The sequence below is a fragment of the Salvelinus fontinalis genome, chromosome 17 (genome assembly GCF_029448725.1).
Source record: "Salvelinus fontinalis isolate EN_2023a chromosome 17, ASM2944872v1, whole genome shotgun sequence".
In the NCBI taxonomy this organism is placed as follows: Eukaryota; Metazoa; Chordata; class Actinopteri; order Salmoniformes; family Salmonidae; genus Salvelinus; species Salvelinus fontinalis.
The window spans coordinates 20,096,702-20,123,581 of NC_074681.1; the positions used below are offsets into that span (position 1 = coordinate 20,096,702).

General features: G+C 41.8%; 1 protein-coding gene across 1 annotated transcript; it reads right to left on the reverse strand.

Annotated features, from left to right (window-relative positions):
• Positions 1-13,458: 13,458 nt before the first annotated feature.
• LOC129814545 (uncharacterized) lies at positions 13,459-15,114 on the reverse strand. The gene is made up of 2 exons (XM_055867720.1): positions 14,746-15,114; positions 13,459-14,421 (listed from the first exon to the last, which is right to left on the reverse strand). The coding sequence occupies exons 1-2, from the start codon at positions 15,070-15,072 to the stop codon at positions 13,459-13,461; spliced, it is 1,290 nt and encodes a 429-aa protein (XP_055723695.1). The 5' UTR covers positions 15,073-15,114.
• Between the last annotated feature and the right edge of the window lie 11,766 nt (positions 15,115-26,880).

Here is a 26,880-nt window from a genome sequence, read left to right on the forward strand (position 1 = left end):
TTGTGTGGGTGCTGTTCTCTGTAAAACATTTTTTATCAAAGATGCAACCATTGTTATTTGACCTTTTTCTTAGGTTGGCCATGGGTGGAAAGGGCTTCAAGTGTTGTTTCATTGTTTTACTGTCCCTGAATGCAGCATGTGCTTTCAAAGGAACGCTTAATTGAATAGATGATCTCAAGGACATGGACTTTGGCCACTTTGGCCAGACCTGTCCAAGACTTGACCTGATGCTGCTTCGCTGGTAGACAACAACATGAACATTGACAACAGTGACAACAATTTCAATCCAACCAGGGGAAACTTAAGCTTTAATTTCTATGGAAATGCTGGCAGACACCCTCCGTTACCTATTTTGTCCTCTGAGAGTAGAAGTTACTACTCACTAGGGAATCTCAATACCAATACACCTAATTCCAGAGCACTTCCTAGTAGGCCTAATGTTAGAGCACTTCCTAGTACGCCTAATGTTAGAGCACTTCCTAGTGGGCCTAATGTTAGAGCACTTCCTAGTAGGCCTAATGCCAGAGCACTTCCTAGTAGGCCTAATGTTAGAGCACTTCCTAGTAGGTTAATGTTAGAGCACTTCCTAGTAGGCCTAATGCCAGAGCACTTCCTAGTAGGCCTAATGTTAGAGCACTTCCTAGTAGGCCTAATGCCAGAGCACTTCCTAGTAGGCCTAATGTTAGAGCACTTCCTAGTAGGCCTAATGTTAGAGCACTTCCTAGTAGGCCTAATGCCAGAGCACTTCCTAGTAGGCCTAATGTTAGAGCACTTCCTAGTAGGTTAATGTTAGAGCACTTCCTAGTAGGCCTAATGTTAGAGCACTTCCTAGTAGGCCTAATGTTAGAGCACTTCCTAGTAGGCCTAATGTTAGAGCACTTCCTAGTACGCCTAATGTTAGAGCACTTCCTAGTAGGCCTAATGTTAGAGCACTTCCTAGTAGGCCTAATGCCAGAGCACTTCCTAGTAGGCCTAATGTTAGAGCACTTCCTAGTAGGTTAATGTTAGAGCACTTCCTAGTAGGCCTAATGCCAGAGCACTTCCTAGTAGGCCTAATGTTAGAGCACTTCCTAGTAGGCCTAATGCCAGAGCACTTCCTAGTAGGCCTAATGTTAGAGCACTTCCTAGTAGGCCTAATGCACTTCCAAGTAGGCCTAATGTTAGAGCACTTCCTAGTAGGCCTAATGTTAGAGCACATTCTAGTAGGCCTAATGTTAGAGCACTTCCTAGTAGGCCTAATGTTAGAGCACTTCCTAGTAGGCCTAATGTTAGAGCACTTCCTAGTAGGCCTGATGTTAGAGCACTTCCTAGTAGGCCTAATGCCAGAGCACTTCCTAGTAGGCCTAATGTTAGAGCACTTCCTAGTAGGCCTAATGCCAGAGCACTTCCTAGTAGGCCTAATGCCAGAGCACTTCCTAGTATTCCTAATGTTAGAGCAATTCCTAGTAGGCCTAATGTTAGAGCACTTCCTAGTAGGCCTAATGTTAGAGCACTTCCTAGTAGGCCTAATGTTAGAGCACTTCCTAGTAGGCCTAATGTTAGAGCACTTCCTAGTAGGCCTAATGTTAGAGCACTTCCTAGTAGGCCTAATGTTAGAGCACTTCCTAGTAGGCCTAATGTTAGAGCACTTCATAGTAGGCCTAATGCCAGAGCACTTCCTAGTAGGCCTAATGTTAGAGCACTTCCTAGTAGGCCTAATGCCAGAGCACTTCCTAGTAGGCCTAATGTTAGAGCACTTCCTAGTAGGCCTAATGTTAGAGCACTTCCTAGTAGGCCTAATGCCAGAGCACTTCCTAGTAGGCCTAATGCCAGAGCACTTCCTAGTAGGCCTAATGCCAGAGCACTTCCTAGTAGGCCTAATGTTAGAGCACTTCCTAGTAGGCCTAATGTTAGAGCACTTCCTAGTAGGCCTAATGTTAGAGCACATTCTAGTAGGCCTAATGCCAGAGCACTTCCTAGTAGACCTAATGCCAGAGCACTTCCTAGTAGGCCTAATGCCAGAGCACTTCCTAGTAGACCTAATGCCAGAGCACTTCGTAGTAGACCTAATGCCAGAGCACTTCCTAGTAGGCCTAATGTTAGAGCACATTCTAGTTATGTTTCTCAACTATACCATAACTCAAGAACAGGTGCGGAGAGAGATGAGAGAAACAGGGACAAGATCATAGTCCAAGTTATTCCAGAAAGGTTAGATCAGTCCATAGTAGTGGATAATGTCTTCATCACACAGCAACATCCATACATTCAGAACATAGGTACAGCATACAACCCAGAGAACACCTACTGCATCACCCCAACCCTCTTAAGATCCAAAGTCTCTCAACTTTTGCCCGATCTGAAATGTCACATAGATTTAATGTAGAGTTCAACAACAACTTACTGAATGATCTTGAACACAACTGGCGGGAGAGAGCTCTAATGGTCTGTCACTTCTTATAGAAATTGTATTGTACTTTACACGCTCCAGAGGGTCATGTAGACCATGAAGGCTTGGTGCAGTTGAAGCCCAGAGTGGCATGGAGGATGACAACTATAAATCAATTAAGCTTGAAGTGAAAACCACGCAAGAATGTCTGGAGTGGGATCCCCAAGAAGCTTTTGGACCAGCGCGTGATGGTGGTTCTTTATGAGAACAATGACAGTGAAAGCAAGCTAGACAGTGACTCGGCAGACAGAGAATCTGGGAGCTGGGACACCTCGCTACACCTCAAAACTAGTCTCCAGGTCAGGCTCCACAAGAAGGCACCATACTTCTTTACAAGGTTCTTTAGACTTCCCACTGTTGTCAACAAAATATGTAGGAGTCCTGAGTTTCATGATGCCAATGGAGAGATTCCTGTTGATCTACATTAAGCAGCTATAGGTCTAACTCCAGCAATTTGTCAAGGACAGAAAGGCCTGTGTGTGAAAGGCCTCTCCTGTGTGTGAAAAAGTAATTCACTGACCGGAAGATAAAGTTGGATACCTCCTGGGTTGGGTTCTACTCTTCCCATAACAAATCCATGCTCAACTATAATACCTGGCAACGAGCAGTGACTTATTCTAAGGAAATACGATCAGATTTGGAGGATGTACCTGAGTATGACATCTATGTGTATAACTCTAGTATGGTCATGGCTCCTGGGATCCAGGCCAGATTCATGCTGCAGAGAAGATCCAGTGAAGCAGCCCGTACTCTGCCCTGGGAGAGAGTTGAACTCAGTGCGACCAGACCATATCAGAGAGGGATTAGAGATGAGCTGTAGTCACTGTAGGAAATAACAGAGAGATTTGAAATCTCCCCGTCATGTAGAAAACATCAACAATTTACACAGTCATTATATTTTTTATATTAGCATTATTTTGTACATTGTATTAGCTGTGTTCTTATATGTCCTTCTTCTGCCTTCCAGTGTTATTAATGGTTTAGTACACATTGGTATCCCATTTCATACTGATTACGCCAAGTTTATATTTTGTTGATATCTGATTATGTAATTGCCTCTAGATGATTGTTTAACTGCACCTTGTTTGTACTTTTTATTGATTGATTTAAATGGTTCATGAATGTCATGTGTTTACGTAGTGTAACAGACCTTGAAAGAAGGTACCCAAAGACACACAAACAAATGCACGCACGCACGCACGCACGCACGCACGCACACACACACACACACACACACACACACACACACACACACACACACACACACACAGACACACACACACACACACACACACACACACACACACACTATGGTATTCACATCTTCAAAGGTAGGCTGTTTATTACGACCTGATTAATTTGCCATATGGTTCCAGCAGGAACTCCCTCCTCTTTAAACCTTTAATTAAACACCTCATTGCCAATTAAGGCTAATTAGGGGAACGCTTGACAGGAGGACTGAAGTACTGTAGCACACTATAATGTTTAGGATAACCATGAAGGGTGTATTTATTAAACTTTTGATTAATGATTAACGCAGTTACTTGATAATGTTGAAATATTCTCATGTGCTTCCTTTCTTCCACCTAATTTCAGATGACTATCCTAATGCTCTCAGATCTCCATTTTTTTAACCTTTATTTAACTAGGCCAGTCAGTTAAAAACAAATTCTTATTTTCAATGATGAACTAGGAACAGTGGGTTAACTGCCTTGTTCAGGGGCAGAACAATATATTTTTTATCTTGTCAGCTCAGGGATTCAATCTTGCAACCTTTCGGTTACTAGTCCAACACTCTAACCACTAGGTTACCTACCGCCCCATTCTGAGGGTCGTGACACATGCGTCAACGAGCTTCTGCATAACTGAGCGCTAAAATAGAATTTTGTTCCATTTGAGACGCTTGACAGCTGCAAGTCCCGCCTCTACCATCTCCTCATCACGAGCATAATAGCCTACGTGGGTGCTTGAAAGATGAACAAGGAGAGAGTCATTAAAGATGACTAACTAAAACAAACTAGCTTTCTACTTTTATCTGTTGATTAATAGTTGGAGTAGAGAAACATACAACTTTGTATGACACTGGGCAAAAACTCCCTTAAATTAAACTTAAATTAAGCCCTGACACTTCATTTTGGATGTGAGATAAACATAGTACTTTGTAAAGACCAGTAGATGGCAGTACATCACACAGATGTGGCTGGACCAGAGGTAAGCAACATGGGTTCCTGGGAGCCACAATGTCTGCTGATATGTACATATCTAACTCAAATCACTCCCTGTACTCCCTGTATGTAGGTCCATTCTTGTGTATTTTATTGTATTCCTCTTGTGTTAGTTACTATTTAATTTGGTATTATTATATTTAAACTCTGCCTCACTGGGAAAGGTTTGTATGCAAGCATTTCACTGTAAAGTCTACACCAGTTGTATTCTGCACATGTGACATATATCATTTGATTTGATTTTCTCTTCTCCCTCTGACTGGTACTTAATTGACCTAATCCCTTAATGTCACTGATTGGTCTGAGAGTGAAGACATTAGGATTCCCCAGTCTAAATCAGTTGCTACATAATACTGTGGTTCTTAATGGTGTAGTTCCTCACCCCTCTGGGCTGACCAAATGGTGGACTGGCTGGTGGGTCATGACTGATTCAAACCATAGTGTGAATAGGTATGGAAACCACTGTAGGTCGACTTCAGTGACTGACTACTGATATGAGATTTGTCAGAAAATCACCATTGTCCAGCTCCATCATAATCCCAGGCATCTTTTCACCCTCACGCTCAGTTTCCTGGAGCATATCTTAAAGGGATACTTTGAGATTTTGGCCATGAGGATCTTCACCTACTTCCCAAGAGTCTTGTGGATACCATTTTTATGTCTTTGCGTGCAGTTTCAAGGAAGTTGATAACTAGCGCTGACTCTGAGGAAGTAGATAACGGGCCTCATTGCTGAAATCCCGAAGTATCCCTAACAGTATTCTTCTTGCGTTGTTAACAATCATCGACAAGGACTCCAGCATGTAGCACCAGTCACAGGTTTAGTATCTGATAGGAAACAGCACAGATAGCACATTATGCAATGAAGCCACCACAGATCATCCTCTTACTCTCTTCACGCACGCTGGTTTGGCGCTTGTTGACTGGGGTAACCATAGTTACCAAAAATAATGCAAGTTTACAACAGCAAAACACGAAAATTACAATGCACAATATAATAATAATTTCAACAATGTACCTGAAAGGAAACAGCATAACATGTCATGCAACATGCTGTACAAAAATACATTAACCATGGGCCTACAGTATTAACCTCTGGTGGGTTTGGTGTGGTAATCCAGAGTTTGTTTTGATTGTACCAGTGTTTGCCTAGTAGGTAGTTTGTGTTGGGATGGTCACAGGTAGATCTGTAACAATCGCAGATAGAGAGACAGAGCTGAAAAAGGAATCAGCCATGACTAACCAGCGACCAGCCAGTCCTGGAGCTTTACATGTTGACATATTATTCAGTCATTTCACTCACACTGCTCGTAGGCGTCAGCGAGCGACTGCGTGGCCAGGCGCTAAAATAGAGATAGGTTCTATTTGTGACGCTCAACACGCTGCAAGTCCGGTCTCTCCCATCTCCTCATTGGTTTTTAGAAGCATATACCCACGTGCTATCTCCTCATAGGTTTTTAAGAGCATATACCCACGTGGGTGATTGAAAGATTAACACTCCGGTAGGTTGTAGTCATGCTGTAAAGTTGGTTGCCAACCGCCATATTAAGTCAAAAATAATAATAAGAAGCCTGAGGAAGGAGGAGAGATGACGAGAAAGGAATTTGGTTTACCGTTTTATCTGTGGATTAATTGTGGGTGTAGAGGACCTTGTGCATTTCAGGTAAAATAAGAACCCAATGTTTATATCCCAGGACAAATTAGCTGGCAACTGTCATGTTTTGTCATTGATTATCATGTCTTGTCCCTGTGCTTCCCTTCTATTCGTTTCCCTCTGCTGGTCTTATTTGGTTCTGTCCCTCTTTCTATCCCTCTCTCTCCCCCTCCCTTTCTCCCTCTCTCGCTCTCTCTCTCTATCGTTCCGTTCCTGCTCCCAGCTGTTCCTCATTCTCCTAACTACCTCTTTACTCTTTCACACCTGTCCTCTATTTTGCCCTCTGATTAGAGTCCCTATTTCTCCCTCTGTTTTCCGCTTCTGTCCTTGTCGGATCCTTGTTTGATGTTTGCTGTTCTGTGTCCTTGTTCCGCCCTGTCGTGTTTTTGCCTGGAGTATCGTTTTTGTTTAAGACTGGAATAAAGACTCTGTTTCTGTTAAGTCGCTTTTGGGTCCTCATTCACCAGCATAACAGCAACAGCAAGCTAAATTGTCATAAATATTTAATGATTTTTGACCTGCCCCCAAATTAATATAGTTGGTTCAGAGTCTGTTTTGATATTTCAACCTGCGTGTCCTGATCACTTCTGGTGTGGATTAACAAAATCAATGTGTGTGCGGTGGCACACACGGTCGCTCGCGTGTGTCCGGTTCGGTCAGCATGTTAGTATGATGTAGCAACTGATTTAGACAAACCAAAATAATTCACTCTCAGACCAATCAGGGGCATTAATGGGTCAGGTAAGTTAAGTGCCAGTCAAAGGACACATCAGCAGATACTGTAGCTCCCAGGAACCCATGGTGCACACCTCTGGTCTAGCCACAACTGTGTGATGTACTGCCCTCTATTGGTCATTACAAAGTACTATATTTATCACACATAGCCAACATGGAGGAGGACTCATGGCTGAGTATCATTTCAGTAGAGTTGTTCTCTTCCTTCCACGCTAAATACCTTGCCCTGAACAGTTGGTAGCTTGTTGCTTAGGAGCAGAAAAACGTTGCCATAACTTTTCATGAAACATAACGTCTTGTCTCCCAGGGTGAAGGCAGTGGAGGGAATCAACACTGTATGCAATTTCAACAGCGTGATTTTCCTGTTTCTAGGCAACAAGTTAAACATATCTTTGTATTTCTGAAAGATACAGTTTATGTTTATTAGACTAGCATCTACTAAAATATTATTTTTGGTTATTTTACCCAATGGGTTAGAATATATTTATATACAAAATACACATTTTGTGTAATGTAGGTAGAAGAAATAAGGTTATAATGAAGGGAAAATGTAATAAGGGTAGAAGAAAGAAACCCACTTTTTGGAATTAAACTCTGAGCCCTCCATGTGAGAGAAACACAGTATATTTTACGATTTAGGAGGGCATGTAACAACGGTTAAGGTAATAGCGTTTTTATGTAATGAAACCGGTTAATATAATAACTTGCTGGATAACCTGGTTAAATGTTGAACAGTTAACATATTACCTTTTTCCAGTAAATGTAATAAGTTATTACTTTACCCACTGGTTATTACGTATTCAGGCAAATAATAACTTTTTTGAAGAATAACGATAATAACTTCAACCAGTCTTGTAAAACATACTGTGATGGATGTTTGTGCTTTTCTAATAACCAATTTATGTGTTCATGCAAGTGACCGACTGAACATACCTGGGAGGAATCCTCACTATCAGTAGAGCAATTTGGCAGTACACCCAGAACCTTGTTTTGAGAACAAAGGGATATCTCAGATTCAAGGTCTCAGCTTGGAGAGAAGAAGCCTTGTGAGGTATTGGTCTGTCACATGCATGAACAAAACGTTAATGATTAATTAATTATGAATTAGCTAAATCATGCAACTATAACTTGTCTGTGTAAGCAGTATATAAGATAACTAATGGGACGGACCCAGCGGAGCTCACTTCAGACCGGTACTTTATGCATCTAAGTTTGACTGTGACCTCTCCAGTTTGCTGTTAATAAACAATGATTCAATTAAGATCGACTTCAGGTGTCCCATGTGTAGAATTTCCACAACAATACCAAAATCAATGTTTTTATGTATTACTTCCCTCAATTTGATAACACATACCATCACTAACCACCAATTACACACACACCCCCACACACACACACACCCACACACAGCTTGCCATTGTACAACTGGAACTTGTCATTTTGATGTAACAGTATCCGACCCCTGACACAACGTACACACAACAGGCTGTGTATCATGATGAGTAACCTTGTTTGAGACCTTGTGGTGCCCAGGAGACCCGGGTTAGAATCCAGTCTGTGCTCGGATGGGTCTCTGCTAGGAGGGGAAGGTCAAATGGGGTGAAATGTAACAGGGGTTGTTTGCTTGTTGAGTAACCTTGTGTGAGACTTGTGTTAGCTTCCTAGAGGTAAAGAAGAAGACTACACTTTAGACCGTTTTGTAGTTGTGCCTTCCTCAAGAGCACAACGGCAGATGGCATCTAGGAATAGACACCAGCAACCCTCCAGTTGCAGGTTCACATCCACAAGATTTTTTCCATCAGTCCCATGATTCAAACCAGCAACCCCCCAGATGTAAGCCTCCCCTCCAATCTCTAGGCTACAGTACATGAGGCGCCATAGTTCAGCAAGGTAACAAGAGACCCAGGGTTGAACTGACAACCTTCCCATTACTGGCCTGTCACTCTAGACTCTTTAGGTTACTAAACACACAGAACCTCCTTCGTTATGCTCCACCACCCATTTCACCACCTCCACACAGATACCTATCCAGGTCACTACACCAATTAGACAGACCGGTTTCTAGCCTAGGTCTCCTGCAGGCCACAAGACTGTGTTACCCTGCTGAGCTAAAGCGTAGGCATTAGCTTAGGGAGCTCACACAATACTTACACTAGTTTAACCACACCTACATCACTTTTCAGGTGCCATCCCCTGCTGTCTTGAAAGGGGGATTTAAAATTGGGTTCAAATAGTATTCGACATTGATAAAATACTTCAACCATTTGTTTGAGCCTGCCTGGAGTGCCAGATTGATGGGTTTTACACTCATGGGACTATTCCATAGGTTCCATTGAACCAGGCAAACTCAATCATCAAGGACAGCTAGTTTGAGTATTTGAAATATACTATTTACACACAGGTCTGGTTCCAACCCCTATACTGCCATTGTGGCCTTGAGCAAGGCATATAAACCCCTAAATTGCTAATGCTACCTGGGTAATGGTCTGAGGCGTACCCAGTGATCCCAGACTGTTGTGTGAATAGTGTGTCAGGGGGTTGGGTACTATGACAGTAAAAACATGCATTTTGTACTGATCATTTAACAGCTATTCGTAGGGACTTTAATTTTGAGAATTCCTTACGAAGGATTTGGAATAAATGTGTTATGACTGTTGTAAGTACTGATACTGCAACACAAAGGTGTTATGACTGGTTGCATAAAGGTGTTATGTATACCCCTTCATATAATGTGGTCCTGAGGGAATATGTGACATTATTTGATCACGTTATATCATGGCTGACCAAGGGCCTGTTGATGAGAACCTGAAAATCCTGACTCATTAGAAATACACACCTTTATCTAATAAATACAAGGCTCATATTAGGTTCTGAAAAAATATTTTATAATTTGACATATTTAATTTATTTAACTGGGGTATTTAGCCTTCTAACTTTATGTGCCTTTGATAATTCTAGCAACAAAAACAGTGTCATTATTAAACTGTTTATTGAAAATATGTTTTGTAATTGGAGTAATATTGTCTGCTATTTGGATTGTTGATCTCCTGCATTTACTGTTGAGAAGTTACAACTACATTGTGAGAATGTGTAAAGGACGTCACGCTTAGCGAGTACCACTTCAAACCAAATCAAATCAAATTGTATTGGTCACATACACATATTTAGCAGATGTTAATGTGGGTATAGCGAAATGTGTTCCTAGCTCCAACAATGCAGTAGTATGTAACAATTCACAACAACGTTAAAATTGAAATAATGGAATTAGGAAATATCTAAGTATCTAAATATATTCTGATTCAGCTGATACCGAGACCCATCTACTCATTGTTTTCACGAGCATACTAACCAAGGGGCCAGGGTTTTGGACTGGAAGTACGCTTTGATTGCATCTACAGGAGCACCCCCCTATCCACATGGACGGGACAGTAGTGGAGAAGGTGGAAAGTTTTAAGTTCCTCGGTGTACACATCACAGACAAACTGAATTGGTCCACCCACACAGACAGCGTTGTGAAGAAGGCGCAGCAGCGCCTCTTCAACCTCAGGAGGCTGAAGAAATTCGGCTTGTCACCAAAAGCACTCACAAACTTCTACAGATGCACAATCGAGAGCATCCTGCCGGGCTGTATCACCGCCTGGTACGGCAACTGCTCCGCCCACAACCGAAAGGCTCTCCAGAGGGTAGTGAGGTCTGCACAACGCATCACCGGGGGCAAACTACCTGCCCTCCAGGACAACTACACCACCCGATGTCACAGGAAGGCCATAAATATCATCAAGGACAACAACCACCCGAGCCACTGCCTGTTCACCCCGCTATCATCCAGAAGGCGAGGTCAGTACAGGTGCATCAAAGCAGGGACCGAGAGACTGAAAAACAGCTTCTATCTCAAGGCCATCAGACTGTTAAACAGCCACCACTAACATTTAGTGGTCGCTGCCAACATACTGACTCAACTCCAGCCACTTTAATAATGGGAATTGATGGAAATTATGTAAAAATGTATCACTAGCCACTTTAAACAATGCCACTTAATATAATGTTTACATACACAACATTACTCATCTCATATGTATATGTATATACTGTACTCTATATCATCTACTGCATCTTGCCATCTTTATGTAATACATGTATCACTAGCCACTTAAAACTATGCCACTTTATCTTTACATACCCTACATTACTCATCTCATATGTATATACTGTACTCTATACCATCTACTGCATCTTGCCTATGCCGTTCTGTACCATCACTCATTCATATATCTTTATGTACATATTCTTTATCCCTTTACACTTGTGTGTATAAGGTAGTAGTTGTGGAATTGTTAGGTAAGATTACTTGTTGGTTATTACTGCATTTTTCGGAACTAGAAGCACAAGCATTTCACTACACTCGCATTAACATCTGCTAACCATGTGTATGTGACAAATAAAATTTGATTTGATTTGAGTATTGTTTCGGTATTGCAGTTTAACTGAATCACGGCTGAGAAAGACAGTTCCCACTGATGGCCCCATAGAGAAGTCAAATGAGAAAAGTACTAATGAGACACTTTAGTCATCACCTTTGAGCACAAAACATCCATTGAACCATTACAGTTGTTTGTTGATGGAGAGCCGAAGATATTTAAATGTTCATGCTCTGAGGTCATGACCCCAGCTAGCCAGGTGTAGTGCCATTGGCTTATTTAGCTGTCCATGTGCTCTGAGTGTAACGGATGTGAAATGGCTAGCCAGTTAGCGGGTACGCGCTACTAGCGTTTGAATCAGTTACGTCACTTGCTCTGAAACCTAGAAGTAGTGTTGCCCCTTGCTCTGCAAGGGCCGCGGCTTTTGTGGAGCGATGGGTAACGATGCTTCGTGGGTGTCAGTTGTTGATGTGTGCAGAAGGTCCCTGGTTCGCGCCCGGGTTGGGGCGAGGGGACGTACTAAAGTTATACTGTTACATGAGTTCCCAGAGCATGTTCACAGCATACTGCTGTCTGTCCAGTGAGCACTGAGCGCTAGTGCAGGGAGAGTAATCCCAGTAAGAAAGATGACAGCAACCATGAAACGGTGTATGTGAACGTAAGTAGATACCTCAGTGATACTAACTCACATACTCAGTACGTAATCAAAGATTAATCAGACTAACTAGGTTTTCCCTTTTCTCTTTGGATTAATTGTTGGAGTAGAGAAACACACAATTTTGTATGACTCTGGGTCAAAAATATCTAAATGAAACTCAGCCCTGATGTTAGATAAATATAGTACTTTGTAAATTCCAGTAGATGGCAGTACATCACACAGCTGTGGTTGGACACAATGTCTGCAGATTTTCTCTTCTCACTTTGACTGGCACTAAATGTGCCTGATCCTTTAATATCAATGATTGGTCTGAGTGAAGTCATCAGGATTCCCTGGTCTAAATCAGTTACTACATCATCACACTGTGGTTCATGGTGATGGAGTTCCCCACCCCTCTGGGCTGACCTTATGTTATGTGTTTCACATTCCTAAATGGTGGGTCAGGACTGGCTTGTGGGTCATGGCTGATTCCATTTGCAAACCATAGTGTGAATAGGTATGGAAACCACTGTAGACCGATTACTGATATGAGATTTGTTCAAAATCACCATTGTCCAGCTCCATCATAATCCCAGTCATCTTTTCACACTCATCTTCCAGGAGCATATCATTGAAGGGCTCGAGTGGATCCTGGGATGATTAAAACGTCACCATTTTGTTCGTTTTTCTTATGTTTTTATTGTATATTTTCGCTGAATTTCTCATAGTTTTTTTGTGATTCCATTTTTATAGAATTTTCACAAAACACAAAAATTAACACCAACAAACAGAAACAACAAAAGCAGGTAGCATGGTGGATAAGAGCATTTGGCCAGCAACCCAGTAAGGTTACTGGTTCAAATCCACAGGCCGCCAAGGTGGAAAAATCTGCCGTTCTGCCCTTGAGCATGGCAATTAACCCCCAACAACTGCTTCCCGGGCGCCGATGACGTGGATTCAGAGCGATTGGCTAAAATGAGGAATATACATTTAGTTGAATACATTCAGTTGTACAACTGACTAGGTATCCACTCTTTCCCTACAAAGATCTCCCGGCCATGATAAATCAAAAAGAAAAAAAGAGAAAAAGATCATTTAATGTTCTGAATGATTTGTCATGAGGACAGGTCAAGACTCCCTCCCACACCAACAACCCGTAGTCATCCCCTCAAAATAGCAAAGAAAGAGGAACAGAAGGGATACCAGGTAGCTTTTTGGGAACATATTCTCTTTTACACTTCCCACAGATGAACAATTAAAATACATCTAAATGAAAAGCAGGGTACATAAATGTTGAACAAAAGCAATTACACAAGCAGTTAAAAATGAGAATATCAACATCATATATCATGTCATCAGGTGAGCTCACCCCTGGACAAGTCTCTCCCAGGGTGGAGTGCGTGCCTTTTCACCCCCAGATTTCTCCAGTATGAATCTGGCCTGGACCCCAGGAGACATGGTCATACTAGACTTGTACACATAGACATCATACTCAGGTATTTCTTCCAAATCTGAGCGGCTTTCCTCAGAGAACTTTACAGCCCATTGCCAGGTCTTATGATCCAGGGTGCCTTCAGAAGAGTAGAACCCAACCCAGGAGTTATTAAACATTTCCTTCCAGGCAGTGAAGGATTTCTTTACGTACAGACGAGCGCAGGCCTTTCCATCCTTTACAAAGAGCTGCAGACTGGCATCATAGCCGATAATATCAACAGGAATCTCTCTGTTGGCATTGTGAAACTCAGAACCTCTCCAGATCTCCTCTCTGATAGTGGACCCAAACCTCAAGTAAGTCCACCAATTGTTTACCTCCTTACAGAGCCTGACCTGGAGACCAGGGTTAAGGGGTACTGAGGTGTTATAGCTTCCAGAGGCTTGGCCCCCGACTGATGATCTGTCCAGCTTGCTCTTACTGTTATTGTTCCTATGAAGAACCACCATTACACCCTGGTCTAATAGCCTCTTGGGGATCCCACTCCAGATGATCCTGGCTTTTCCTCTATCTGTGGTTTTCACCTCAAGCTTAATCAATGCATTATCTTCATGCTTCAAGGTACTTTGTGATGTTACACGACATGATTGCGCCCTAAATGTAAAGGACAATACAATAGCCAGAAGAAGTGCCAGACCAGGTGTGTCCCCCCAGATGTTTTCCAGACTCTGCAGACTGTTGTGGTTGATCTCTACATTATATATACGTGGAATGTCATTTCGGCCAATGGTTGTGAGACGTTGGATTTGTGTTAGGAGGTTGAAACTGACAAGGTGTGTATTGACTGGATCATAGCCAGTTCCTGTGTTTTCATTTGGTGGATAGTGCTGTGTGACCTCTCTACTTTTTTAAACTTTTTTTTACTTGCTATATTGTATTTACTTCGCCACCATGGCCTTTTATATTTTTATTTATTTATATATATATTTTGTTTGCCTTCACCTCCCTTATCTCACCTCACTTGCTCATATTGTATATAGACTTATTTTTCACTGTATTATTGACTGTATGTTTGTTTTACTCCATGTGTAACTATGTGTTGTTGTATGTGTCGAACTGCTTTGCTTTATCTTGGCCAGGTCGCAATTGTAAATGAGAACGTGTTCTCAATTTGCCTACCTGGTTAAATAAAGGTGAAATAAATAAATAAATAAATAAACATAGACCTCGTCTACTATGAACTGATTGGACTCTTCCTCCCTAACTCTGAGTATGACCCTGTCCCTGTTGCTCTCAGGTCCCCTTGAGTTGTAGAATCTTTGAGTTACATAATCAGGAAGTGCCAAAGCATCGTTGTTGTTATTGTGAACAAGGTTCCCTAGTGAGTAGTAACTTCCACGTTGATGGGGCAGAATAGGTAATGGATGGGGATTATCTGCGTTTCTATAGAAATGAATGCCATAGTCTCCCCTGGTTGGGTTGAAATTGAGTCTCATGTTGCCATTGTTGTCATTGTAAATGTTGTTGGCTAGCCAGTGGAGCAGCATGAGGCCGTGCCGAGGAGAGGTGTGACCAAACTCTATTCCCTTGAGGTCCTTTATTGAACTAAGGGTTCCTTTTATAGAGGATACTGAGGCCAGAGACAGAAACACAATGAAACAACCCAGGATGCCCCTTCCAACCATGGTCGACCTAAGACAAAACAAAGTTTGTGTCAACGTTTGGAATGATATCTGTAACTTATTTCTAGTGGTAGGTAATACATTAAAGTTCCAATGCAGACATTTTATATCAATATCAAATCATTTCTGGGTAACAATGAGGTTCCTTACTATAGCAGATTTCCATTAAAGTGGCCAAAAGTAGCTTTTTAGCAAATAACATATTCTCAAGCAAGAATTTTGCTAGGACTGTCTGAGAGTGGCAGGCGCAAAACTTGTGGGGGTAACGGGGGTACACTTACTTCATCAGCATGCACTAAGTATGTTATGCTCTCGCTATCTTCCTCTCTTTGTGGTGTTTGCTGAGGAGAGGTAGCTACAGGGCTCCAAATTAAGGGAGCCCGCCGGATTGTGTCTTTGGCTGCTGGATAATGAAAGAAAGTTGAACATGAGAAATCCAATTGAACATGAGAGAAATGCTGGTTTCAATGGCATAAGGAAGTCCTTATAAAATAATTCCCTCAACATTTCTATGGCCGGATTTTGGTTAGGCTACTTTGAAACAAAGTAAGCTATGCCTCATAAAATGACATAAACATCCATGTTTTAAATAATTATGTTCATGGTAAAAAAGTTTCAAACGGCCTCCGCTCGGATTGCAAGGTGGGTGATGTGTGCACCAGGCACTGGCCTTTCTTTCTGTTATGAACATTTGATTTAACAAACATGCCTCAAGGATGTCAAAAGAATCAAGCCTTTAAACGTTCATGTTAATTATTCTACATTATATCACCTAGACTACACTTTGATATGTAGGCTAATTATTTATGTACAGGTAGCTGCCAAAATAAAGGAAACACCAACATAACGTTTCTTAATAGGGCACTGGGCCACCACAGACAGCCAGAATAGCTTCAATGCACCTTGGCACCATTCTTCCACGAGAAATTCCATAATTTTGTGTTTTGTTGATTGTGATGGAAAACGCCGTCTCAGGCGCCGCTCCAGAATTTCCCATTAGTATTCAATTGGATTGAGATCTGGTGACACACTTTAAACCCCCTTTGCTCCTTTGAGACCCCTCTTTCAAAGTCACTGACATCTATCTTCTTCTAGCCATGTAACCACAATGGTGATGACCCAAAACATGATGGGATGTTACTTGCGTAATTAACTCAAGAACCACACCTGTGTGGAGGCACCTACTTTCAATATACTTTGTGTCCTTCATTTACTCAAGTGTTTCCTTTATTTTATCAAACCGCAGCATCATATGATGCAAAATGGATCATAGGAGATGATTTCTGTATTTTGAAAGTTACACATCTTGAAAACTTGAGTGCTGACAAGAAAAATATTTTGGGACTGTACAATTCATAATAGACTGGTACTATGTGGTCAGCTAGCTAGCCATACCTATTGCCAGACAGTTAATACATCATTTTGCTAATAAAAGCAGAATCTAATTCATGTTATAAAGCTAACCCAATCATTGTTAAGACCAGACATTATAAGGCAGTGTGGTAGTAAAGCATGTTGCACATTTACATCACACAGAGATTGGAACTATCGGTTCAACTCATCTTTGCTGCCTGTAGTCAAAACAAATGTTGTTGCCTTCATTCTGATTTCATTTGGTTGTCATGGAGGTTGAAGACGTGGCTGCGCTCAACAAAGACACAAAGCAGATTGAACCATGTTGCCATCTGTCATATCCACCAGGAGAAGCTGGCTCGCATAGACGGCAAAACAATATGCCTGAAAACTATTTCTGGCAGTGACAGGCATGAACAGGTATTTGGTGCATTTAAGTTGCAGATTGCTGAACTGTCAATTATTACATTTATGATTAATGGGTTTTGTTTCCTGTTTTAACAAACCTTTTTCATTTTTGTACCTATGTATTGTATATTGTTTTTTTGTGGTGTGGATTTTATAAAACCCCCAAACAGGAAAAACGTAATTTGTCTGCACTGGCCCTTTAAAAGTTTTAAGTACCAAAACAACAGTTAAAGATCTGATAAATGTTAGCTTTATAAATATCTGAAATAAATCAACAAATTTTCATTTTGGAGTGAAATGTCACTTTAATCTGACCTACCAGGTAAAAGATTATTGGCACCCTTGATAAAGATGAGCAAAAAGACTGCATAAAATAAATATGAATACTAAGCTATATTGTAAGCAAAATCAGAAAGTATAATAATGTATACTAATACAATTGCTCAGAGAATGAGATTTTCTAAAACAAGTCAAACAAAACAATCTAAAAAAAGACAGAACGTTTTTTATACAAAAAGTTTTTTTCAAAAATAACATTTGGAAACTTGTAAACATGATTAATACTGTATTGTAATGTGATGTAATAAGTCCTCACATCAAAAAAGTAAGGAACTTATCGCTAGAGTACCTTTCACTTTCAGAACGCAGAAAATATAATGGGCGGGGTCTGAGAGTTTCTATAGAAATTAAAGCCATGCTTCTGGTGGTAGGGATGTGCATCCCGAATCTTTTCGGTGAGCCGGATCATTTGGCTACATTCAGCTAAAAGTGCCATTTATTTATTTATTACTCTTCGTTCAGTCGCGCTTAAAAAAAATGTACCTACGACTATGAAACAATTGCAAATCTCTCATGTAAAGCCTAACAAGTTGCCTGCCATGATATCAGATCCTGACACGTGTGTTCACATAATTTGGTCCGTTAAAATGTATTAGATGGCACTGCAAAGATGTGTGGACCAGAATGAGGCTCTCTCCTCACTACCCATTGTTCCTGCAGTGAAGAATGACCATCTTCAGAGAATGTTTTTATCTGCGGATAGCTGTCTGGAGCTCAACAAGTAGTAGTAACAGTATCAAAATCAATGAGCCAAATGAACGGCTCTTTCACAAGTGATTCGGTTCCGACCTTCCCCGAAAATATCCGTTCAAAAAGAGCCATTTGTTCGCGAAACGACCCATCACTATCTTGTAGCCTACAGATAACATAACCAGTACAATTGGATTTGCTCAACTCCTGCGCAATTTCTTCCGTCCTTTTGAAAAGGGTACAAGTTAAAACAGGATAGACTGCGAGGAAAGGGAACGTGGATGAAAATGCGCTTGTATGAGGGCCCGTTGTACACTAGTGGACGAGTCCGTTGACACGGCGTTGGCAGCGGTGAAAAAGAACAGAATTTCCCATATTTATGCAAATCACAAGCGGCAAACGCTGGCCAATGACCAATCATATCATAGTGATTGCTATTGTAATGACCTGACAAGATCATAAATGAACAATTGTCCAGACAGAGGCTTGAGTTTGCGAGTTGACGGTTTATTAAACCAACTTTACACAGGCTACTGTTTGGGCCGTAGCACACGCCAAATAAATGACAGATAACCCACAAGCCAATCGTGACCTTCTCTTGTGAAGCCCAGACGTAAAGAGGGAGAACAAAGGCTAAACCTGGTCTTAACTTCCAATGCTCCACCCCCCTGCCCAACCCCCCTCCACGCCACTCCGCCAACCGCCAGGATGCCCGGCATCAGAACATTCCAGGCATTCCCGTGATAGGCAGATAGCAGGTTGATTGGCATGTCGGACCCCGCGAACACTGGGTACTGGTCAGTACAACACAACCACCTACTAGCCTAACACATAACACACAGCTGTCTGTGCGGGTCGCTACACTATTATGAATATTACGCTCTGAGACCCAACGCTGAAGAGTTTCTCCAGAAAAGATGGCTGACAAAAATACTAGGATTGAACCAAATGTAAGTATTTATAACATCATAACGAATCATCATAAAAATATACAGTTGAGTATGTTAGTTAATGTAGAGAAACGATTATGCATATTTTTTTGTTATAAAGTAAATTTTCGAAAATTGATATTTAGCAAGCTAGCTGACTAGCTAAAATTAGCCTGCTAGCTCGCTACCTTTATGTGCGTATTGACATGAGTATGAAATTGTAATTTGTGTTTAATGTTTTAGGGACTCTTGAGAAAACCATCAAACCAGACTGTCGTCTTGTGAAACAGTGGATGTAAAGAATCTAGCTAGCTAAAGCAGTTACTGCAAAATTGAATGGACAATTGTGTAAGTTTGCTTTGCTGATATTTTCGATGCAGTTGAAGTTATGTAGTTAGCTAACTCCTTTTTTGCTTTTTGTGTAGTGGAGGATATCATTGTATGGCTATGGATGTGTAGCTAGCTATGTAGCCGATCTGTGTATGGAACCTAAATGTTTGATATAAATATTAGTTCAGAACAGTGTTAATTGCTTCCACCAGTTAATCATTAATCCCCAATAAATATGCACATGATTGTTACATGTCAATAGTACAATGTCAATATTAGCTAACTAGCTATGAACCTCAGCTATCATAGCTGGTTGTATTGACTTCAAGACACTCTAAAAAGCATCAATGAAGCCTATTGATTGAGTAAAATGTAATAACTTTGTGCCAAGGATGCAAGTTGTACTGTAAATACATGTAGTTATTACCAAGCATGAGTTTCCGACATTGTAGCCTGTACATTGAATATATTCACTGATCATGTACTATACCTTGTTAAATAAAGGTACGGTTCAGGTAGAAATGTCTGTGAGACTGTTTTTCAGTCATATCCAATACCAGGAGTATCAAACTCCAGTCTTTGAATGATGCTGTGTCTGCTTGTATGTACATGTATTACAATTCTACACTTCAACAGTGTTTACCAATCCTGCTCCTGGGACCTCAATGTTTACACATTGTAACTCTGCAGTAGACTAGAACACATGATTTAACTAGTTAAAGGCTGATTTGTAATTCATATAAAGGTCTTTGCTCTGCAAAATATGACAGACAGCTTTACTGATGTCAACTAAATTGAAGCATTCATTCTATCGATCTATCTTACATTATTCTGTTGAGAAAGGGTTTATTTAGTCTTCTAACATATGACTAACAAATAGCCTATCAAAATGTTGGAAATTATAAGCAGAAACATATCTAAAATCAGCCAACAACAAATCCTGTACCCCCTGTCAAAAATTGTTGTGGCAGACTGTAGCCTATAGCGCCTGTTCTATATTTGCAGGTTAGGGTTGTGTGCAGGCCTCAGCTTTTCACGTATTGTCAGATGGTTGTGGACAGGATATTAGCAATTGTGGGCAGGTGCAGGGGAACAAACAGCTGACCCTGGCACCACTAGTGCCCGGTGCTCTGCTCCAGAATCAGGCTGTCTTCGGGGAGGTCCAGGTTGACATCCCTGAGGACCAAAGGCAGATTCCCAGAGTATCTCCATCGCTCTTCCTCCCATAGCTGCCGACATCCACTAACCGGAAGAGGTAATTGGCATCCACAACCGCCAAGAGGACAATGGAGAATGTCCCCTTGTAGTTGTAGAACAGGGAGCTGGAGTTTAGGGGGGCTTGCAGGACCACGTGCTTGCCATCCACTGATCCCAGAAAATGAGGAAAGTTCCACCGTTCTTCAAAGCCAGTAGCTATGGCCCTCCAGTCCTTGGTTGGTACAAGCATGAATTCCCTCAGGAGACACTTGATGATGCACCCAACCTGCACGGTAACTGTAGGCAATGGTTTTGAAGTAATCTCCAGTGGCAAGGTATCTGTAGGAATAAGGAAGATAATGTCAGACTTTTACGTCACCAGGTCATTGTGGATTACTTAAGTATATTATCTCTCATAACACATAACATTGTGCATGTGCAGCATGTGACCACAGAATCATATGACGGATTGTAAAATAGGGCGGCAGGGTTACACCTGTGTTGTGATAGCTAAGCTAGGTATATATTGGTTGGATTTTGAATCACTACAACGCTGCCGGCTAGACCAGTTTGGATGTCGTCTTTATTGTCTTGTCACCTCACCACAATGAACCACACAGGTACTCTTTAGGGTTCTTTAATGGACACCTGAAGGGTGTGTTTTTTTAAATGCACACACAAATACAGTTAAACATACTGCAACTTTTCTTATTGCTTCTGTGGATGATCACGCACTATCCGTTCTCGGTCTTCACTGAAATTCACTGGCTGGAAGTGGGAGTTACAACTAGCAGGCTAAAGAGAATGTCTCTGATTGGATAGAAAGTTAGGGGTTATTAACTGATGCGCTGTCGGACATTCTAACGAAAGAGACAAACTAAGGGTGCATAGAGAAATACTAAATACGAAGGTCTGGCCTTTTCTACAAGGACAGCATCACAAATAAATATACAGTGCATTCGGAAAGTATTCAGACCCCTTGACTATTTCCACATTCTGTTACGTTACAGCCTTATTCTACATTTATTTTTTTAATTCCCTCAATCTACACACAATACCTCATAATGACAAAGAGAAAACAGTTGAATTATTTTCAAATGTATTAAAAATAAAAAACTGAAAAATCACATTTACATAAGTATTAAGACCCTTTACGCAGTACTTTGTTGAAGCACATTTGGGAGCGATTACAGCCTTGACTCTTCTTGGGTATGACGCTACAAGCGTGGCATACCTGTATTTGGGGACTTCTTCTTTTTCTCTGCATATCCTCTCAATCTCTGTTAGCTTGTATTGGGATGTCGCTGTACAGCTATCTAGAGATTTTTGATCGGGTTCAATTCCAGACTCTGGCTGGGCCACTCAAGGACATTGAGACTTGTCCCGAAGCCATTCCTGCATTGTCTTGGCTGTGTGCTTAGGGTTGTTGTCCTGTTGGAAGGTGAACTGGAGCAGGTTTTTGTCGAGGATCCCTCTGTACTTTGCTCCGATCATCTTTTCCTAGATCCTGACTAGTCTCCCAGTCGCTGAAAAACATCCCAACATCGTGATGCTGCCACCATGCTTCACCGTAGGGTTGGTGCCAGGTTTCCTCCAGACGTGATGCTTGGCATTCAGGCCAAATAGTTAAATATTGGTTTAATCAGTCAAGAGGATCTTGTTTGTCATGCTCTAAGAGTCCTTGAGGTGCCTATTGGCTAACTCCAAGCAGGCTGTCATGTGCCTTTTACTGAGGAGTGGCTTCCGTCTGGCCACCACCATACAGACCTGATTGATGGAGGGCTGCAGAGATGGTTGTTCTTCTGGAAGGTTCTCAATCTCCATAGAGGAACTCTGGAGCTCTGCCATAGAGACCATTTGGTTCTTGGTCACCTCCCTGACCAAGGTCCTTCTCCCCCGATTGCTCAGTTTGGCTGGGCGGCCAGCTCTAGGAAGAGTCTTGGTGGTTCCAAACTTCTACCATTTAAGAAATGGTACCCTTCCCCAGATCTGTGCCTTGACACAGTCCTGTCTCGGAGCTCTACAGACAATTCCTTCGACCTCATGGCTTTGTTTCTGCTTTGTTCAGGGACACATTCTATTCCTGTTAGTCACATGTCTGTGGAACTTGTTCAGTTTGTCTCAGTTGTTGAATCTTGTTATGTTCAACCAAATATTTACACATGTTAAGTTGACAGTGGAGAGGACGTTTCTTTTATTGCAGAGTTTAGTATATCGTTTTTAAACGTGTGCACACTTTCCTTCAACAAAACAAAAGCTGATTCAAAGTGGGTGTGGCTGATTTAAAGGACTCAGATACACATGACCACCCTCGATTAAAGGTGGCTATTGATGGGAGGAGGACATTTTTACATTAGACTATTAATGAATTTACTTCTCCTCAACCACTTATCGGTCACGGAGGACAGAGGAGAGAGAATGTAGAGGATGGACTTTTGCCCAAATGGGAAAAGGCCAATGTGCAGATACAATTTAAGGGTCAGCAAAACTGAGTTAATCAAAGATTGCTAAAGTGAACAGCAAACTTGGTTTAAAAAAAACAGATGAAGCAACACCTCACGGTATAACTCCTCTCCCCTATTTGATCTAGATATTGTGTGTATGTACTGATATGTAGGCAATGTGTGAAGTTTGAAATGTAGTTCTGTCCTTCAGCTGTCCTTGTCAATGAATGTTCTGTCTTATTTCATGTTTTGTGTGGATCCCAGGAAGAGTAGCTGTTATGAGGATCCAAACAAAATATTTAAAAAATAAATAATCACATACTCCTAGACGAGAAAGATATACTGCTCTCCTGGGAACAGGCCCAGATCCCCATCATTTGCGTGAAGAAAAGACAGGAAAAGAGGACGCATTGGAAAATAAAATTGATGACCTACGATTAGGATTGTCCTACCAATGGGACATTAAGAACTGTAATATCTTATGTTTCACTGAGTCGTGGCTGAACGACGTGTGGTGGCATTTTCCTTTATTACCAAATGAGGAGAGTTACAAACTACACACCAGTCAGAGTTATACTTAAACTTCATCTTTAAGGAGTTTTAAGCTTCAGCCTTTTGACTTTCAACAATTCACTATCTATAATGAATTTTGAGATTTGCTACAGAACATTGTGCATATTTTATAGCCAAGATACACCCCTCTCAACTTACATGACGAACCACAGATCTTAGGAACTCTTCACAAAGGGACTTTTACTTGAGAAAGGAGTATCCCTTAGCCAGATAGCATTCACTATAAATTATTGTTCAGTTTGGTCTCAGATGAGGTTCTAATCTTGTTCCTTGTACTTCATAGTACGAAAACACCAACTCATCCAATGGCATATATCAATTATCAACTCTAGATACTCCCATCTCAAGTAAACCCCCTCTTGACCCCACTCCTGGACAAGCTCACTGAGGGGAGTGAGCCTTTAGGTCATACACTATCCCAGGATAAGTGCAACATCAGAGAGGACATACAATGTTTCCAGACACTGCCATACACTTCCCCCCAATGGGATAAGGAGGGAGCGACTGGCACACAGACATTGTGGAGACAAGTAATTGGTTCCCCATTAATCACGCCATCCTTTCACATGGTTTAAGAATAGGTAAAGACACATTCACATATGAAGACAATGTTCCATTCTGTCCTCTTCCCTTTCTGATATTCTGCATAGCACCAGGGACATGTTTTATTTCACCTTTATTTAACCAGGTAGGCGAGTTGAGAACAAGTTCTCATTTACAATTGCGACCTGGCCAAGCTAAAGCAAAGCAGTTCCACACATACAACAACACAGAGTTAAACATACAATCAATAATACAGTAGAAAAATAAGTCTATATACAATGTGAGCAAGTGAGGTGAGATAAGAGAGGTGAAGGCAAAAAAAAGGCCATGGTGGCAAAGTAAATACAATATAGCAAGTAAAACACTGGAGTGGTTGATTTGCTGTGGAAGAATGTGCAAAGTAGAGACAGAAATAATGGGGTGCAAAGGAGCAAAATAAATAAATACAGTAGGGAAAAGAGGTAGTTGTTTGGGATAATTATAGATGAGCTATGTACAGGTGGAGTAATCTGTGAGCTGCTCTGACAGCTGGTGCTTAAAGCTAGTGAGGGAGATAAGTGTTTCCAGTTTCAGAGATTTTTGTAGTTCGTTCCAGTCATTGGCAGCAGAGAACTGGAAGGAGAGGCGGCCAAAGGAAGAATTGGTTTTGGGGGTGACCAGAGAGATATACCTGCTGGAGCGCGTGCTACAGGTGGGTGCTGCTATGGTGACTAGCGAGCTGAGATAAGGGGGAACTTTACCTAGCAGGGTCTTGTAGATGACCTGGAGCCAGTGGGTTTGGCGACGAGTTTGAAGCGAGGGCCAGCCAACGAGAGCGTACAGGTCGCAGTGGTGGGTAGTATATGGGGCGTTGGTAACAAAACGGATGGCACTGTGATAGACTGCATCCAATTTATTGAGTAGGGTATTGGAGGCTATTTTGTAAATTACATCATCGAAGTCGAGGATTGGTAGGATGGTCAGTTTTACAAGGGTATGTTTATCAGCATGAGTGAAGGATGCTTTGTTGCGGAATTGGAAGCCAATTCTAGATTTAACTTTGGATTGGAGATGTTTGATGTGAGTCTGGAAGGAGAGTTTACAGTCTAACCAGACACATAGGTATTTGTAGTTGTCCACATATTCGAAGACAGAGCCGTCCAGAGTAGTGATGTTGGACTGGTGGGCAGGTGCGGGCAGCAATCGGTTGAAGAGAATGCATTTAGTTTTACTGGTATTTAAAAGCAATTGGAGGCCACGGAAGAAGAGTTGTATGGCATTGAAGCTCTCCTGGAGGGTTGTTAACACAGTGTCCAAAGAAAGGCCAGAAGTATACAGAATGGTGTCGTTTGCGTAGAGGTGGATCAGAGACTCACCAGCAGAAAGAGCGACATCATTGATGTATACAGAGAAGACAGTCGGTCCAAGAATTTAACCCTGTGGCACTCCCATAGAGACTGCCAGAGGCCCGGACAACAGACCCTCCGATTTGACACACTGAACTCTATCAGAGAAGTAGTTGGTGAACCAGGCGTGCATTTGTGCATTTGACCGGGGTAGGGGAACCCAGATGGAAAGCATGGCCAGCCGTAGAAAAATGCTTTTTGAAATTCTCAATTATAGTGGATTTATCAGTGGTGACAGTGTTTCCTATCTTCAGTGCAGTGGGCAGGTGGGAGGAGATGTTCTTATTCTCCATGGACTTTACAGTGTCCCAGAACTTTTTTGAGTTTGTGTTGCAGGAAGCAAATTTCTGCTTGAAAAAACTAGCCTTGGCTTTTCTAACTGCCTGTGTATATTGGTTTCTAGCTTCCCTGAAAAGTTGCATATCATGGGGGCTGTTTGATGCTAATGCAGAACGCCATAGGATGTTTTTGTGTTGGTTAAGGGCAGTCAGGTCTGGAGAGAACCAAGGGCTATATCTGTTCCTGGTTCTACATTGCTTGAATGGGGCATGCTTATTTAAGATGGTGAGGAAAGCATTTAAAAAAAATAACCAGGCATCCTCTACTGACGGGATGAGATCAATATCCTTCCAGGATACCCGGGCCAGGTCGATTATAAGGACCTGCTTGCAGAAGTGTTTTAGGGAGCGTTTGACAGTGATGAGGGGTGCTCGTTTGACCGCGGACCCATAGCGGATGCAGGCAATGAGGCCGTGATCGCTGAGATCCTGATTGAAAATAGCAGGGGTGTATTTGGAGGGCAAGTTGGTCAGGATAATATCTATGAGGGTGCCCATGTAAACGGATTTAGGGTTGTACCTTGTGGTTTCCTTGATATTTTGTGTGAAATTGAGGGCATCTAGCTTAGATTGTAGAACTGACAGGGTGTTAAGCATTTCCCAGTTTAGGTCACCTAGCAGAACGAACTCTGAAGATAGATGGGGGGGCAATCAATTCACATATTGTGTCCAGGGCACAGCTGGGAGCTGAGGTGAGTCTATAACAGGTGGCAACAGTGAGAGACTTATTTCTGGAGAGACTCATTTCTAAAATTAGAAGCTTCGAACTGTTTGGGCATAGACCTGGAAAGTATGACAGACTTTGCAGGCTATCTCTGCAGTAGATTGCAACTCCTCCCCCTTTGGCAGTTCTATCTTGACGGAAAATGTTGTAGTTGGAGATGGAAATCTCAGAATTTTTGGTGGCCTTCCTAAGCCAGGATTCAGACACAGCAAGGACATCAGGGTTGGCACAGTGTGCTAAAGCAGTGAGTAAAACAAACCTAGGGAGGAGGCTTCTGATGTTAACATGCATGAAACCAAGGCTTTTACGGTTACAGAAGTCAACAAATGAGAGCGCCTAGGTACACACAGGGCCTGTGTTAACCTCTACATCACCCGAGGAACAGAGGAGGAGTAGGTTGAGGGTACGGCTAAAAGCTAT